General features: G+C 39.3%; 1 protein-coding gene across 11 annotated transcripts in view; it reads left to right on the forward strand.

Annotated features, from left to right (window-relative positions):
- The window catches only part of plekhg4 (pleckstrin homology domain containing, family G (with RhoGef domain) member 4), a 92,307-nt gene that overhangs the window by 49,237 nt on the left and 27,146 nt on the right, over window positions 1-15,924 (forward strand). For 10 of the 11 annotated variants that reach the window (XM_083550212.1, XM_083550213.1, XM_083550211.1 and 7 more), the window contains 8 exons: window positions 450-2,634; window positions 6,292-6,495; window positions 7,002-7,125; window positions 7,384-7,477; window positions 10,494-10,580; window positions 11,138-11,254; window positions 11,456-11,554; window positions 14,025-14,173. In XM_083550212.1, the coding sequence (XP_083406338.1) occupies window positions 687-2,634; window positions 6,292-6,495; window positions 7,002-7,125; window positions 7,384-7,477; window positions 10,494-10,580; window positions 11,138-11,254; window positions 11,456-11,554; window positions 14,025-14,173 (2,822 nt within the window). In that variant the 5' untranslated portion in view covers window positions 450-686. The remainder of the gene's footprint in view (window positions 1-449; window positions 2,635-6,291; window positions 6,496-7,001; window positions 7,126-7,383; window positions 7,478-10,493; window positions 10,581-11,137; window positions 11,255-11,455; window positions 11,555-14,024; window positions 14,174-15,924) is intronic. The other variant, XM_083550206.1, reaches the window with a different exon arrangement.

A 15,924-nucleotide genomic window follows, 5' to 3' on the forward strand; every position in this document is an offset into this window, starting at 1 on the left:
TAGTCGAGATTTATTATCCAATATACTGTTGTTTGGTCCTTCTCAAGATGAAGTCGGGTTACACCTACAGATTTGGATGTATGGAGAATCTTGGGCAGCATTATATCAGGTCAGTTCTTCTGTCTGTGTGTAATTTTATGAGGTTAGGTGTTGTGTAAACACATTAGCCTTTTTAGCAAAGAGGAAATAACATGCTATGCCACTGTAATTAAAGAGCAGCACAAGCATTCTTAACATATGTTTCTCTCTTTTTTTTTTTTTTTTGGGGGGGGGGGGGGTGTCATACTTTACCTGTACTTTTTGAAAAGCAAGGTTTACAGGTAAATGCAGTTTTCTGCACCCAGGAAATACCCTGTTGTTTGTAAATACTGATAACAGAAAGACAGAAAGATAATGAACTAGTGTAACAACAGTCCTATTTGACACACTACATCTGCTTTCCTCTGCAGTTTCCATATTGTGGTTTCCTGTTCCGCCATGAGGGGTGGCCACTGTGCGTCCACGAGAAGATCATAGTCCAGTTGACCTCTTTGGACAGGCGTGTCCTTCAGCCCGGTGACTTCTATCTGCAGGTGGCTGCATCACCCAAAAGCCCCCCACACATCACCCTCCAGTGCCTATCAGAAAGTGGGCAGCATGTGGAAGAGCTGGAGATCCCGGAGTTAGCATATAGCACACTTTTCAGCATGGCCTGGCTGGACTCTGTCAATCAGGAGAGAAGCGGAAATGGCAGAGTCACCCTCGAGCACTGTCTTTTGTCTGCTGATAATGACATTTTCAGGGTGCCTTGGGAAGATGTCGTTCATCCCGAGTTCATTAGCAGACCCCCGAAAGCGAGCCAGTTGGTATTGGAGAATAGAACAGTTGAGAAAACTGAGGTAAAAGAAGGGCAGGAAGATTGTGCTTCTGAATCTGGCTATGAAGTTTTGATTGACACATCCATGGCAGAGTCAAGGGAGAGACAGGATTCGTGTAAGGTGGTGAAACTTCTCCCTGCTCTAGAGCAGAACAGTAGTGGGAGGAGCAGTGCTGCTGATGATTCAGAAGGTGATTATGTAGAACTTGCAGATATCACTCTGCCACGCTTTTCCCCACAGAAGGGCTCTTTGACTCAGGCTATAAGCATGAACTACAGAAATCTACACAAACCACGGACTACAGAACCTCAACAACCTAATGCGTTGGAGAGCTCTGTGAAAAGTGACAAGTGTCCCCAGAGCATTTTATGTGCCATGTTGATCGAGGAGAACCTCACTGAGCCATTTCCTCATCAGACGCCAGCAGATCTGCACAGCAAGAGGAAGGAGGCGAACACGTGTGAACCAACGTCTTCTAAAGGTACATCCTCCTCCGACTGTATGCTTGAGCATGAGCCTGTGCCAGTGTGTGTGCCTGAAGCCTTGGACTGCATCAGTACAGCACTTTGTGACTTGAAAACGAACAATGAGATGCATATAGACTGTGACTCTTCAAATCTTGTGCCAGAACCAGATTCTAACCAGCCTACACTTAATAGCTATACTGCAAATGTAGATGCAAATACCATGGATAAGCAAAGAATTGTAAGTAGGGATGAAACTGACAGTAACCCGAGTGACTACCCTGCTCAACAAGACACAAGCAAAACAAACACAGAGCTTGTGGTGGCTTCCACCTCTGTTGAGACTCAAAAAGAGGCACAGCTAGAGGTAGAGGCTAGTCAGAAAGTACAGACTGAGTGTAAACAGGAAGATCCTACAGACCAGCCAGCCAGCCAGCCTGCAGAATCTGAGAGTAGGACTTGTAGTAGTGACACTGAGGAGGTCAGTCCAGGGTCAGCAAGCCCCCTGGGGCAGCAGGTAGACTGGGCTATTGTCTCCACACAGCCTGGGGAGGGTTACGTTACAGCCATTCTTCCAGTTCATAAGAGGACAGAGGCATGTGAGAGGAAAGAAAGTGAGAACAGGAATAAGGGATGTGTAGATACAGAGATGGGCCAACCAAGGGATGAGACTGAGGGCGAACAATTAACTGAGATGCAACATGTGGATGAGAGTGAAGCAGGTACAGAAGGGAAGGAGACTGAGAATGAATCGAACCCAGAGGAAATGGCAGTTGATACGGTAGAAGAAGCAGTGACTCCACAAACAGGTTTGATTAATTCCACACCTGAATCTTGCACAAAAGTTAACACACCTCCTGGTCAACAGACAGGCAGGTCTTTAGATACAGAGGAAAGAAAAGAAAGTCTAGAGAGACAAAAGAAAGAGTTCAAGTTGGTAGAGGAATGCGAAAGTATGCAGATTGAGCCCAAGGAGGCTGAGGATGTTGGAATTATGGGATGTCCTGTGATTGAGAATGAGGTAACCATAGGGAATAAGACAGAGTCTGCAGTCTTTCAGAATCATGGCGTTATATCAGATGTGCCCACAGCAGATGTCCATGCACCTGCAGAGCAAATGAATTCAGACACTATGGATGCACTGGTGGAGGGAGTGAATACCTCTCCTGTTGTCCAAGTGGAGGAGGAGATGAACAACCAACAGGAAGAAAGGATAGAGATGCAGAGGGCAGAGGATGAGCCTGTAACTTCTGTTAATAGTACTCAACTGGAAGCAGGCAAGGAGTCTCATCTGCAGCAGCAGCAGGAGAAAGGTAGATTTCATTTTCTCATCTCAGACTTTACTAGTTGCCTTTATTTTGTTAAATTGCTATTTTATTTTTTACTTTCCTATACTTTAAATAGTCTCAACCGCCATCTCTATTTTTTCAGCATCTCTTCCATATTTTTTCAGGTCAACAATCATTTCCTGTTTCTTCCGTCTGATCATGTTTACCCCAAACTCAATTTTCTGCTGTCTGTTCATGTTTCTTTATCTTGTGACATGATTTAATAACTTTTTAATTGCCAGTCCGTGACCTAAGTTAAGTACCTTTCCGCTCTACTATGTTGGGTGTAACATTTTCGCTCTGTTTACTTTACAAACACAAGCATACAGTGACGGCTCCTCTGCACCGACCCTGTCCCTGTGGGGGAACCTCGGGCAGCAGCCTTCTGACAGCCGACTAATGGCTCGTGCTGAAGCCTTCAATTCTTTCTTCTTTACTCTCTATTAGTTAAAGAATCTGAATGAAAGTAAGAGACAAAGAAAGTAGACAAAAGCTGTTTCTGTTTATGCTGGGACGTTTATGAGGACAGTCTCATTTTGCAGGTCATATTCTGGTCTCTAGATAGTTTTGCCATGTGGTGATTCTTTTGAGCATTAGCCAAGGCTTTAGAGTTCTGATGGAAAACAAGAGTGCCTTAAGGAGAGACAGGGTCATGAGCAGCACTCACACTGCCTAGTCTGTGTGGTTTCTGTAATTTAATAGTGTTTCTTTCTGACCGAATTGTACTCGAGGACAGTTATTGCTGTAGGCTGATGTTGAAGGTAGATTTAGTGACTGTGCTTTGACTGGATGGTGGACTGGAGTGGTTGTTGACAGTGTTTCTGCAGACTGCAAATAACTGTCAGGGCTTAGTAGAACTGAAAACAGACTTGAAAAACATCTGTAAATAATGTAGCAATAGCCTGCATTTCATATCCGTAGTTAATATAAAAATTCTTTGCCACTTTTAACAGTGTGCAGTGTATTAGTGAAATATAAATACAGTATCACTTGTGTATGGCGCATGGTGAGCTTTGTCTATTGCTCCTATTATTGTTCAGGTGTGAACAGTAATGTGCAGGTGGGTGGGCTGCAGGCGGGTAGGGAGGGTGTGTGTGTGTGTGTGTGTGTGTGTGTGTGTGTGTGTGTGTGTGTGTGTGTGTGTGTGTGTGTGTGTGTGTGTGTGTGTGTGTGTGTGTGTGTGTGTGTGTGTGTGTGTGTGTGTGTGTGTGTGTGTGTGTGTGTGCGGTGGTGGTGGTGGGTTGCACTGTTTTGAGAGCCAAAGTGACAGTGTCTTTGTTTGTTGTGAGTTGGGTAACTATGATGGATGTCACTCCAGGTGGGTGGTTTGCACATTTGCACACAGTGTTTGGGTTACTTTAAGTAGGTTCATTGCTGTAATTACATCCATGCTCGCACAAATAACTCACAAATAACAAATAATAATAATATTTTTGATCACATTTTACTCATCCATCACTTCGGTTGCCTTGTCAGATTATTTACACGGCTAAATTACAAAAAAGGATGCCTCACAGTTGTCATTTTTCTTTCTTTTATTTTAACCAACAGTTAGTTATCTGTAATGCATATGTGTATATTTACCTCCTCATACCAGTGAAGAGTATAGTGAAATTTCTTGATTTACTAAATCTATTATGCTTATATGCTGATTGAATTAAAACAAATACTAGTAATTTGTCTCAACTGATTCACAAAAAGTGCTCCTTTGCTTTGAGCAACCATGTTGATTTGATGTCACTTGCTGAACTCAGAAGTTTTTCAGTAGGATTTTCAGATTTTTTTTTGGTAAAGTGTTATCTAAACGCCAGTATTGAATGGCATTGAATTACTAGATAAGTCTATCTTTTAGAGCAGGGGTGCCCAATACGTTGATCACGATTGACCGGTAGATTCCAAAGGTATTATGGGTAAATCACATGCCATTCAAAAAAGTATGCAAGCTATTAAAGTATATATTTACTATACTTTAAATAAATATATTTTTAGCATTTTTAATATAGTTAGATCATTTTGACATTTAAAACAAAGTGTGAGCAGCCTTGTTTTTAAGGGTCTTTATTGTATTATCTGACTTGCAGGACACACATTGTCACATTTTTAACCACGATTTTATTGGGATTATCTTGTACAAGATGAAATGTAATAATCTGAAAAGACTACTAAAATAACATATAAACACTGGCTAAATGCTGAAAGGAAGTCTATGCTTACACCAGCTAGGGAATTTCTTGGTAAAATGTGTTTCTTATTATATTTAATACAGTCTTGGGGCATTTCTGTTTAGAAACAAGCACAAGCATGGGAAAGGTGAAATCTCAGACCCAGGGCTTTGAATTAGCGTTTTACCTCTGGAAAGTAGTTTAAAGGTCTAAATTATCCTTCTGTCTCTGTTAAGAAACCAAGATGACTATACAGCCTGTAAAGCAAAGCTGATGAGTTTAGCAGATGGGATTGTGAGTACAGGGTTAAACACACATGCACATGGATGGGTAGGCATGAACAGTGGGAAATATATGATCAATCTGTCTATGTGAGTTTCATAACAGACATAAACAAACACGTGCACACTTCTCAAACCTGTAAACGAATTCATCCGGCAGCTGTGTAAATACAGAACCCATAGACCTAACGTCCATTCAGTAGCTATGTCTGAGTATAAAAGAAAGCAAGAAAGAAAAAAAATAAGAGATTGAGCATGAGGGAAAAAGTAGATTGGGGCAATGGCTCATGGGCTTTGCCAGATTTGCCCTCCAGACGGAGGGGGCAGAAATGTGAAACTCCATCCTGTTCCACTCTGCAGCACTTAACTTGTCTGTGGTCCCAGCCAGACCTGGAATCTGTTGGTTTGAATTATTTCAACAGTGAAAAGAATGAGTAAGGAAAAAAAAAGGGAACGGGTGAAAGATGTGTTAAATTCTCTGCTGTGTTATCTTTAACGTTCCATTACGTTGTGGAATCCGTTCCTCAAACCTTCACCTTTGCCGTCTTACTTCTAATCCGACTTGACATACAGCAATCCCTGCAAGATTGCGTCTCAAACCGATTTATGCTTGTTTTCCCTGTCCTTGTGGTTTATGGCTTGAGGCTGCGTCTGGTCCTGACCGTAGCTCATGTTTTTTGTTCTGGCAGTGGGTTGGTTTGTTTTACAGTTCTCAGAAACGCCGATCTTTGTGATACTGTTAAAGATCTTGGATTCAATAAGTAAACACAAAGACGGTGCATGTAAAGGTGCATGTTGTTGGTTAGTAATTTGACCACACAATGTGGCCAATTTCTAGCTGTTTGCTCAGAAGGTTAGTGTTTCAGTAGCTTTGCATGTCTCAAATCCAGGATTTAGGTATTCATTGAAATTTTAAGATTTGATTGTATTTGAGCTAAAACACATGTTGTCAAGGTTCTCAACCATTAGTGTACAGAAACACGGTTAGACTTTTTTTTTTTCTCTTTCTCTACTTAGTGTTTTGTGTGGTGATGCTGGAATGCATGTTTATTAGTCATGCCTGTAAAGCATATAGTAGTTATGCATTTTTTAGGTGTGTTTATGCATGTGAAAGTATGTTTGCTGTATTCTGTTTATCTGACTTCATATATAAAACACTTTATGTAGTTTACACTATTAACCCAGATTCAATTTTGCAGACTTGATGCATACAGCGGACCCGTCGCTGTGTCCAGCTTCAGTGACTCCTCCTCTGGGTGAAATTCACAGCGAGGACTGTACAGTGACACCACAGGGTTCTCTTCCTGCATCTCCCAGTCAGGCTGTGAGGAATCTGCCTCTTCTTACTGAAACTCACAATATCAACTCTGACATCCTGCGCTCTGGAGTGCTCTGCCTGCCTGGTACTGTGTAGATATGTGAAATAAACACGTGTCTCACGTAACTCAGTAGTAAATTCGTATACTAATAGGATATTCACATATTATTTTATTGATAAACTTATTCACATCAATATGAAGAGATTATAGGCAACAGTCTCCTTATGTTTTGTATCTATGTCAATATAAAGTCATCTTTGGCCTTCCCAAAATGCACATTTTGTTCCTTTTCAGCAAGGCTAATGAATCGAATGTTATTGAAAATGTGATATTTTACTCAAATTGGTACCATTTTATTACTTTATACCCATTCTGATTAGCTTAACTATTTGGATGATTAGGTTCTCACCCATGAACTTTGTGCTCTGTATGCTACTATCTCTGTTTCTGGAAATCTCCAAAAAGTAAAATTTACCGTGTCAGTATTTTGTATCACAATATTGGAAACACAATATATTCTTAGTATTGATATCTGGTGATGCGAGATCTCTATAGGGTTAGTGAATAATTTGCTGCTGTTTTGCCTTCAGGGACACGAGACAAATCAGGACACGCACTCGTAACAGTGACAACAAGAAACACCGCTTGGCTGAACCCAAACTGCAACAGTAGTGAGCTTGTGCGCATAATGGTCTACTTCTATGCCATTCTCAGGTATTACCTTACCTCCTACCATACTAGGTATTACAGTGCTGTGCATTCCATGTACATACACTGCACCGCATCAAGCAGAGTTGTATTGTATTGCTAATATCAGAACAGTATGTGTACCGATATAATACTTAGCAATCTTTTTTATTGCTTTAGCAGCACTACTTTATTCCTGAACATATTTACCACATATGTGGAACGATGAATGCATTCTTCAAATGTTATTGAACTTTCTGTTCCATGTATGTGTTTGTGTTATAGAAAGGAAGTGCAGGCGTTGGGTTTGACTGTTCTAGTGGACGCCCGCAGGTGCTCACCTGTCCCTGCTCTCTTCAAAGCCTTCACTTTTCTGCAGGTACGAATGCACCCCTGTAACTGTTCTCCGGGAGGAAATGTCTTGTGCAATCCTTGTGATCTCACCAAACACTCCCACCTCTTCCGCCTTCAAGCACCACTAAAAGTATGAGGTCTGAATGGGTTTAATTTATATATTTTTGCCAAATACTTTATAAAATTTCTTCTATTTAAATGCCTTGCTCAGTGTTTAAAATAAACGAAGGCAGATTTGGTGCTAGCCATGTAGATGAAAGTCATAAATATTCATTTATTTTCTATAAGTTAAGATCCCATGACCATGTGTTCAGAGCACTAATTATGTATTTACAGACTTTGCTAAATTATTAGCCTTGACATAAAACTCCGATTGAACAGCACACAGAAGCAACTAATATAAACCGAGTTAAATGAAATAAAATTGTCCCCTTAATTGCATAATTAAAAGTAAAACAAAAAGTACTTTCATTATCAAATAATATGCAGTACTCAGTCTGCACAAAAACTGTATCAGAGGCAGCGTGTGCATCTCATTCTCATTAAATGCTGGACCAGCAAACCACTGGCTTGCACAGTGAGGGAAACCCCAAGGCTTCATCCTTGCATCAAGGTATCAGCATTTTAATCCATCATCTTTTAAAGTCACTTTGAGCCGACCATGCCAGTGTCTGGTTCTACTGAGACTCATTGTCCTGTTTGTACAGGGCCATGCTCTTGCAACCATCATGTTCAATAAGGTACCTTGAACCAGTGAAAGGTATTTGGGAATAAGTATATATAGACTTTAGATTGTAGTACTGTGTTGCCAGATAAATGAGATCATGACTCTCACTAGAGGATTATATCTCAATGCTGTTTTAATTGCTTGCAGAATGTGTTATTTCAATCTATAAAGCCTGGGATATACACAAGTGTAAAACTAAGATATTAATATAATCTATCGGTCACGTTATGATTCAGGCTTAGTTAATTCTGCTGTATGTTTATTTTTGGAGCTTGTGCAGCTTATTGAAAGGGTTTAGTGGATCAGATTTACAAGTGTGCTCAAGAATTGTTGAGCAAACAGCAGCTGTGGATTGTTTAGGAATTAGTAATGCATATTATTTATAATTAGTTTCCTGATGACTTGACCAGATCTGACAAGTCTAGGCTGGAAAAGTCAGGTGCACCTCTGTTGCCTTACAGTTGTGTGATTTGGCTGTAAGAGTCAGTGTGCTTCTGTGTGCGTGTGATTCTGTGTATGCTTGTTTTGAATATTGAGTCAGTTGTTAATTGTTTCAGTAGAAGTGTGATGTGTGTGATCTTGCATTTGAAGGTATCTTCAAAGTGATGATCAGCATCAGTCCAAATATTAGGCAATATCTTTAGATTTACTCCTAAATTCCCAAATATGTATCTTAAGTTTCTGAAATGAACAAAGATAGATTGTTAAAAAGGATGAACTGGATTTTTACCCAAAGTCATCTTTTGTTTTGATGTGAATTTTGGCCCTGGTTGTAGGACACGTCTTGTTTTATTGGTTAGATCCAAGCTCGACAGGAGGGAACAAGAACCCAAATGAACAGTTGCTGAATCTGTTCCTGAACCATTGGATATGAACCAGGAACTTGTTTTATCAAATTCAGCCAAAAAGGGTTTAATATATCACTACTTTAAGCCAGAACTAACTGAATGCTTAGACAGGTTCTTGTTTGCATAGGTGTTTCACCTGGATCCTAACATTCTCCATACACTTTGTTTGACCAGGCCCAACATTAGATTTATCATTTTGTTTGTTAGTCAGAAAGCTCACATCTCTGCATGGCAGGAAGCAAATGCTCAGTGATAGAAAAACAGGAAATCTGACCCACGATTTAACGAATAGCACACAGTAAATAGATACTGTAGGTGGCCATATTTATAGGAGCAAATCAAGAGCACCTCCAGGAGCATACCAGACTTTTATGGTTGACATATGGTTGTATACAGTTACAGTAAATTGCCAGTTTACTTTATAGCCCTATGATCAGTGGTATAGTTTGTGCTGAGAGGCATTTCTGCTTAAAACAACACAAGTAAATTTTTTATGAAATGTGCTCCAGGTGGAACATAGCTGGCCTATGAAATCTTAATTTAAAGCTTGGATCACTGCAAAAAAAATTGTCAGCTCCTCATGCAATCCATACTTTTCGAATGTCACAAGGAGGAAATGAGGACGGCACTGGCTCGTTTCAGGCATGAGTGGCGTGTGTTCCAATATTGTGAAACACTATGGGGTAAGAAGACCACTGTGTCTTAATGGCAGGAATGAAGATCTAAGCTCTTGAGTTGCCTTTAACCCTATGGAGCATCTCAAATATGCTGAAATGACACAACAAGATCCAACAAGACAAGATGTTTATTAGTTTTGTCTGGGGAATGTCTCATATGTGCACACGTGGAGGCTTGTTGTCTGCATATGACATTTACATTTTGAATTAAAAGGTGTTATTGATTTCCTGATCAAGTGTGATTTAAGTGTGTTAGTCTTTCATAGAGGAAGGAGGAATATATATTTTTTTCTCTTAAATGTAGTTTCTTTTTTAATCAGTATATATATGTAAGTTTACTGTATTTGTATTTTCTTGAATGGGCTGGTCTTAATTTGTTAAGCCTGTTTGTGTTCATTGTTCTTGTAATTTCTTTGAAAGTTACACACACACACACCCATGTGTTTGCCTTACACAGCGTGGAACAGGAGATAAAAAAGAGTGCTTAACTCCATATAAACCATTCAGCACTTGATTTTATGAAGTGTGGGTTTATTTTTTGTGCAGTGTGTGACCTTTTCTGACATTTTTGGATTTTTTTTAACTTTCGCCTCCTGGAGAATTATGACTTTTTTTGTGCTTTGCTGATATGCTATCTTTATGTAAATCTTAGCAGGACGTAAAAGTCTTTTTAGTGAGATATCAGTTATTATAAAACCGGCTTTATTTTCAACCTGATTTAAAAAGAGCTAAGCTTTAGTTTATGATGTGTATATCTATGCAATAGCAATGGTTTTATTGTGTACTCAGGAGGCCATGCCTGGATGCATCCACAGTGTCCTAGTGTTGGCTGACAGAGATCTGGCTTTACGCATGGAGAAGCCTTCTGCAGTTCAGGTAGGACTCACACATTTAAAATGTGTTTAATTCGATCGATTGATAAAAAATTAGAATCATGTTGAATCGTATGCATAAATCAATGGTTTACTATGAATCAGAATTAAATTTGGTAGGTAAAATTATAATTTTTTTTTTTAGTTTTAGTTTTTTTAGTGTTGTTCTTTGTGTTTCGAATGGTGTAAATGCATGCTAAGACCAGTGACCATTTCCCTCTCCATGTATTAAAAGTATCACATTGAAAATAAAATTAATAATCTGTCTTGATTACCTAAAACTATTCTGGAGCCTTGGCCTTGGCTCTCCTGTACTTTGACCTTGTTCTAAGAGTTTTGTGGACTCTTAAAAACACAAGTGTTCCTGCTGTTGACCAGAAAGTGAAGTGCCAAGGATACAGTCAGCTGACACACTCACAAATACATACAATATCACTACTATGAAACAACCTTATGGCTCTTATATAAGATTGGTGTTAATGTATTCAAAATAAAAAGTGATGAGATTCAGCTTTTAGTTTTAGTTTTTCACTGGTTCGTGCAAATTGTTGTGTTCTACAGGTGGAATTGCTGACCTCTCTGAAGTCTCTCTATAAGCATATTAAGGTTTCTCAGCTCCCCTCTGAGTTTGATGGCACTTTTCCTTTCTCCCATAACAGCTGGATCTGTTTCAGGATTGTAAGTTTACATTGTTTCTGTTTTTTTTCTAAATTTTTTCTAAGTAATTGATGTGACTGTGTGTATTGTGTAAAGTTTTGCTAAGACATAAAAAAAAAAAAAGAAAAAGAAAATAATAAAATTAAAATAATAAAGCAGCATCACTCATTTGTTTAGATCAGTCACTCGGTAATTGCCTTGGTCCCTCTTTCTTTGTTTCAGAGGGTTGAACAGTTGACCAGTAATTGCGAGAACGCCATAAATCTTCTGCAACGCACAATCAACAGGATGGAGTCTACAGTTCTGCCTCCTACTGCTGAGGTACTGTACTCACTGCACTTGATGCTAGGCTTGTTTGCGTTAAATAACTCCTTTGTAGTGGTGCAGTTTAACCCCCCCTTTTAGTACACATTTGATCAGCTCTATACAGGGTTTCCTTTACTATTATATATGCTAGGCAGCTAGACTGACCAAGCTTAGAAACCTTCTAGGCTGGAGGAGGGAGAGATTATCATCCAGGCTTTTTGCTTTTACAAGTGTAAAGATGACCATTCAATTACCCACTTGAACACTACTTTTTGGGCTAAAGAAGTCCTCGACAGATAATGTAAAATAATGTGATAATGTACATATTAAGTCAAGGGTTAGCTAGGAAGTGGTAGCGCAGTGATAAGATGTTGGATTTCTGATTGGAAGGTCATGAGTGCTTATCTATATATAAATATATAATGTCAATGTAATGGTTGGTTTCCCAGTGAGCGAGTATACGTAAGAAACAAATCACTGAGACTTGCTGTTACAGGACTATAATTATTGTCAAGGTGGTGTCATGAAGTAAAGCGGATTATTTATTTCCCTAAGATATCCTTTTTCAAAGTATTTTTTTAAACATGACAACGTCTTAAATTAAACGTCTTATTAATAAATAAATAAATAAATAAATAAAACTCGTTTTTGGCATCAAGCATTCATTCTATTAATGTTAAATGAATATACACTTCATCACATGAAAAATTGGGTGTTTTTCTTTGTCAAAACTTGTTTTTGTAATCCAATCATTATTAGGTTTAGATTATGTAGAGCATCCATCATACAAGTCCCCATGAATGTATTGTTGCTTTAGAAACATTCTTGCTGGCACATCTGTCAGAGCTGCTGTTAATCCACAACTTTTAACCAATCACATTAAAGAATATAGTAGCACTGTGATTAAGTCTGCATTATTAAAGTAATAAAGCATGCAGCTTTTCCTAATTAGAGTTCAAAGCTGTATATGGAATTTCCTTTCATTTGCTGTCTTTCATTATTGAATCCAAAGCATACTTGATTGTTCACCTGTTTTGGTTACAGTATAAACAAAATGAGCTGTTTTTTGTATTCATATCATCAAAAAACACCATGAACAACAACTACTGCTGACAAGTAATAATAATGTTTCTAGGGTAAACACTGCTATATTCTGCCATGGTACTGATGATGCGCTTCTTCTCCACACTGCACACTTAACGGATTCTGTAGCTGCTAATCTTATGTGTGTGTGTGCAGTTTAGAAGAGCAGGGTTAATGTGACACAGTTGACCCCTGGTTGTCAGGTTAGGTCACTGAAGGACGCTCCTTGTCCATTGGGAGATGGAAATGAGGAGAGGCACAAACCCCCTTGGAGAGTTGTGTATCATAGGTCATCTTTGAAGTCACTAAGACAGGTTTTATTCGGTTGGGTATATAGGTTGAAAGTGCCTGGAAGATGAGGGTATGGATTCATTTAAAAAAGAAATTTAAAAAAAGGCCCCTTGTGACTAAATTTTTCCAGATAATGGTATTTAGGCAGGACTGAGTCTCAGTCTTCTCTCTCTTGATCTTTTTGCACCCATAATACATAGATTTATTTCTTTGTCTCCCCCATTCTATATTATCTGTTAAAGCTTTCTATGAATTTATGTATTTACTTTCTTATTTGCTTAGTCTCTTTGTCTTTTCTTTTTTCGTTGCACACCTCTATCCAAATTGCTGATTCGGTAAACATGGGTCTGATGAAGCAATTAAAGCAAACCTGAAACACACTATGTTTACTGCTCATCTTTAGCATTCCATTCCTGCATATGTACATGACAGGCAGCACATAGTAGGTGTGCAATTCTGTTTATTATTGTGAGCCATTTTAAGACGGTGATCACCCAGAAGTTTCAGATCAATAGAGGGTCAGAGAGAAAAAAACAAAACATGCTAAGTCTCATATGAAACCGTGTTCTTATCGCATATGCATGTAAACATGTCAAGGAGTTTGGAAGTGTGGAAGAGCCTAATTACAGTGCTGATCAGAGAAATCATTCTCTTCTCATACAAACCAAACAACGCCACACCTTTGTGGAAGAACATTTCATGCATATCTCAATCCAGTGGCCATTGAATTGTGCAGTATTATACGCTTTCCTCCAGAAAGCCTAGATACAGTACCAATATCTGTTCTTAGATACTGTAGATCATCTTCTCTAGCTTAGTGAGGCAAAATTCAGGAAAGTGTATTTTAGAAATCTAATTCTTCCAGTGCGTCACCTACAGGACAGACAGAACAGACAGAGTCATGTCGAGGTCCTTCGCTTATCTTTCTTTTAGATAAGGACTCTTATTGTAATCTGTTTGCTGCCTGTTTAGAAGTTGAGCCATTTCACAGAGAGTGTAATAGTGTGTGTGTGTGTGTGTGTGTGTGTGTGTGTGTGTGTGTGTGTGTGTGTGTGTGTGTGTGTGTGTGTGTGTGTGTGTGTGTGTGTCTATATACCTGTTTGTGTTTCAGGAGGCACAAGTGCTTCTGTACGAGTATAAAGAGCTCATGAGGAGCGTGCTGGAGGACAGTCGGCTGGTGCGCCTGCAGCTGGAGGGAGGAGCCGCCCTGTCCCGCCTCCGCAAAGAGGAAACCAGCGTCAGCCTCACCGAGGACTACAGGTATGGCATGTTGCCTGTTCATACACTTCTGTTCACACACAGAGCTCTGGCTAAATTTGCATTTAAGATGCTTCCCTAAGAGCTTAATGATTAGTTTAATTGCCTCAGAAACATGACTTTATATATTAGACTTTGAACACCACGTCACAGCTATGCTGCTAAATGCTTCTGCGTATTCAGGCCATTCTACAAGGTGTGTGGAAAAAGACAACACATTAGCAATCTGCAACGTGTACTAAGAAAATTCTGTAAAAGCAATATTAGCAGTTTTCAAAGTTGGCTAGCGCTAAGAGAGTGGAACAGTTCAGCAAATCAAGCGCCACTCAGTCAGCTGTCGGGAACAGAGATGTTTCAAAGTCAGCAACCCTACTGCAAGGACGGTAAGAAGCGTAAAGAAAAATCGGACAAAATAATGCAATTCGTATTGCAGGCCTTGATCTTTAGCCACTGTCTATAGTTGAAGACAAAGGCTTCCGGCGACTCATGTCCTACTTGGATTCACGTCACATTATGCCAGGACGTAACCAAGCACAGGTTGCCATATTTTTCTTTAAGTGAAAACATTGCACATGTTGCTTGCCAATAAATACGGATTTGTCAGAACATGCTATTTTCTCTTCTCTTAATTTTAATACTTAATTAACATTGTTGTTAAATATAGTGTAATAAATAATGCTAAGTAATAAATAGAAGACTTGATCAGTATCGGACAAAACAGCTTCCAGTGATTGGGGATCGACTCCATAAATCCTGATCGGAGTACCGTTTAAAGGGTTATTTCCGTCTTGCAAATTACATAGTTGCACTAAATGCCAATGGATGGACAACCTGAGCACAATGTCAGTGAGGTGACTAATCCTAAGGTGGAGTCTTCTCCTCACCCTCACCTGAAAAATGTTAGAATTCTGTGCAGACCCTGGAGAGTAAGAGGAAATTAGCTATGTATGTCTCAGTGCTTACCCAGCAGATTCTCTATGCAGAGATCAGTGCATTTTAAATGACCGTATTCCCTTCATCATGGCTAATTTATTGCATGAGTTTTCTCAGAGAGCAGAGTATTCCCTGATGCTAGTAAATACATTATACATACAAAATAATTGTTGTGCTTGTTTTATGAATAGCGATGTGCTTTGTATGCTTTGTAGTCTTCTTCCATTATTGCGCTGTCTCTTTCAGATTGGTTGGTTTGTTTGTTTTAAATGGTTTATTAAAGTTATCAAAATGCAGAAATGTCACAAATTCTGACTGTTATGGTGGGCAGCAGAGCTCCAGAGAGAGACAATGCAATGTTTGTTTTAGAGAGAGGGCTCATGTTCACTCCTGATGTTCATTCAGCTGGATGGTGAATGAGATTTTTTCCCGAGACTCAAGCCAAGAACATTTTCTTATCTCTGTAGCGTTTCTACGTGCGACCTGACGGACACTAGAAACACTGCATCATATCACACACTCACACGCAATCTCTCTCGCTGTCATTCTCAGGAATAGACGTGACTGTACACACACACAGACACACCCTGAACAACTCTGTAATGTTGCCATTAAAGTTGTGGTGTTCTTGGCTGATTTACTTTGTTACACAGGTTTTACTTGGTTGCCCAGGAAACTGAACAGACTCAAACATTAGTTGCCAAATGCAGTGTAATTGCATATGGTTAGCTGGTTGGCTAGACACTCATTAATACAGATATGAATGCCTAGAAATGGATGTAGTACATCAGATTTGCACTTGGGGAATGTCCACACTAATA

Source organism: Silurus aristotelis, assembly GCF_946808225.1.
Source record: "Silurus aristotelis genome assembly, chromosome: 9".
Taxonomy (NCBI): domain Eukaryota; kingdom Metazoa; phylum Chordata; class Actinopteri; order Siluriformes; family Siluridae; genus Silurus; species Silurus aristotelis.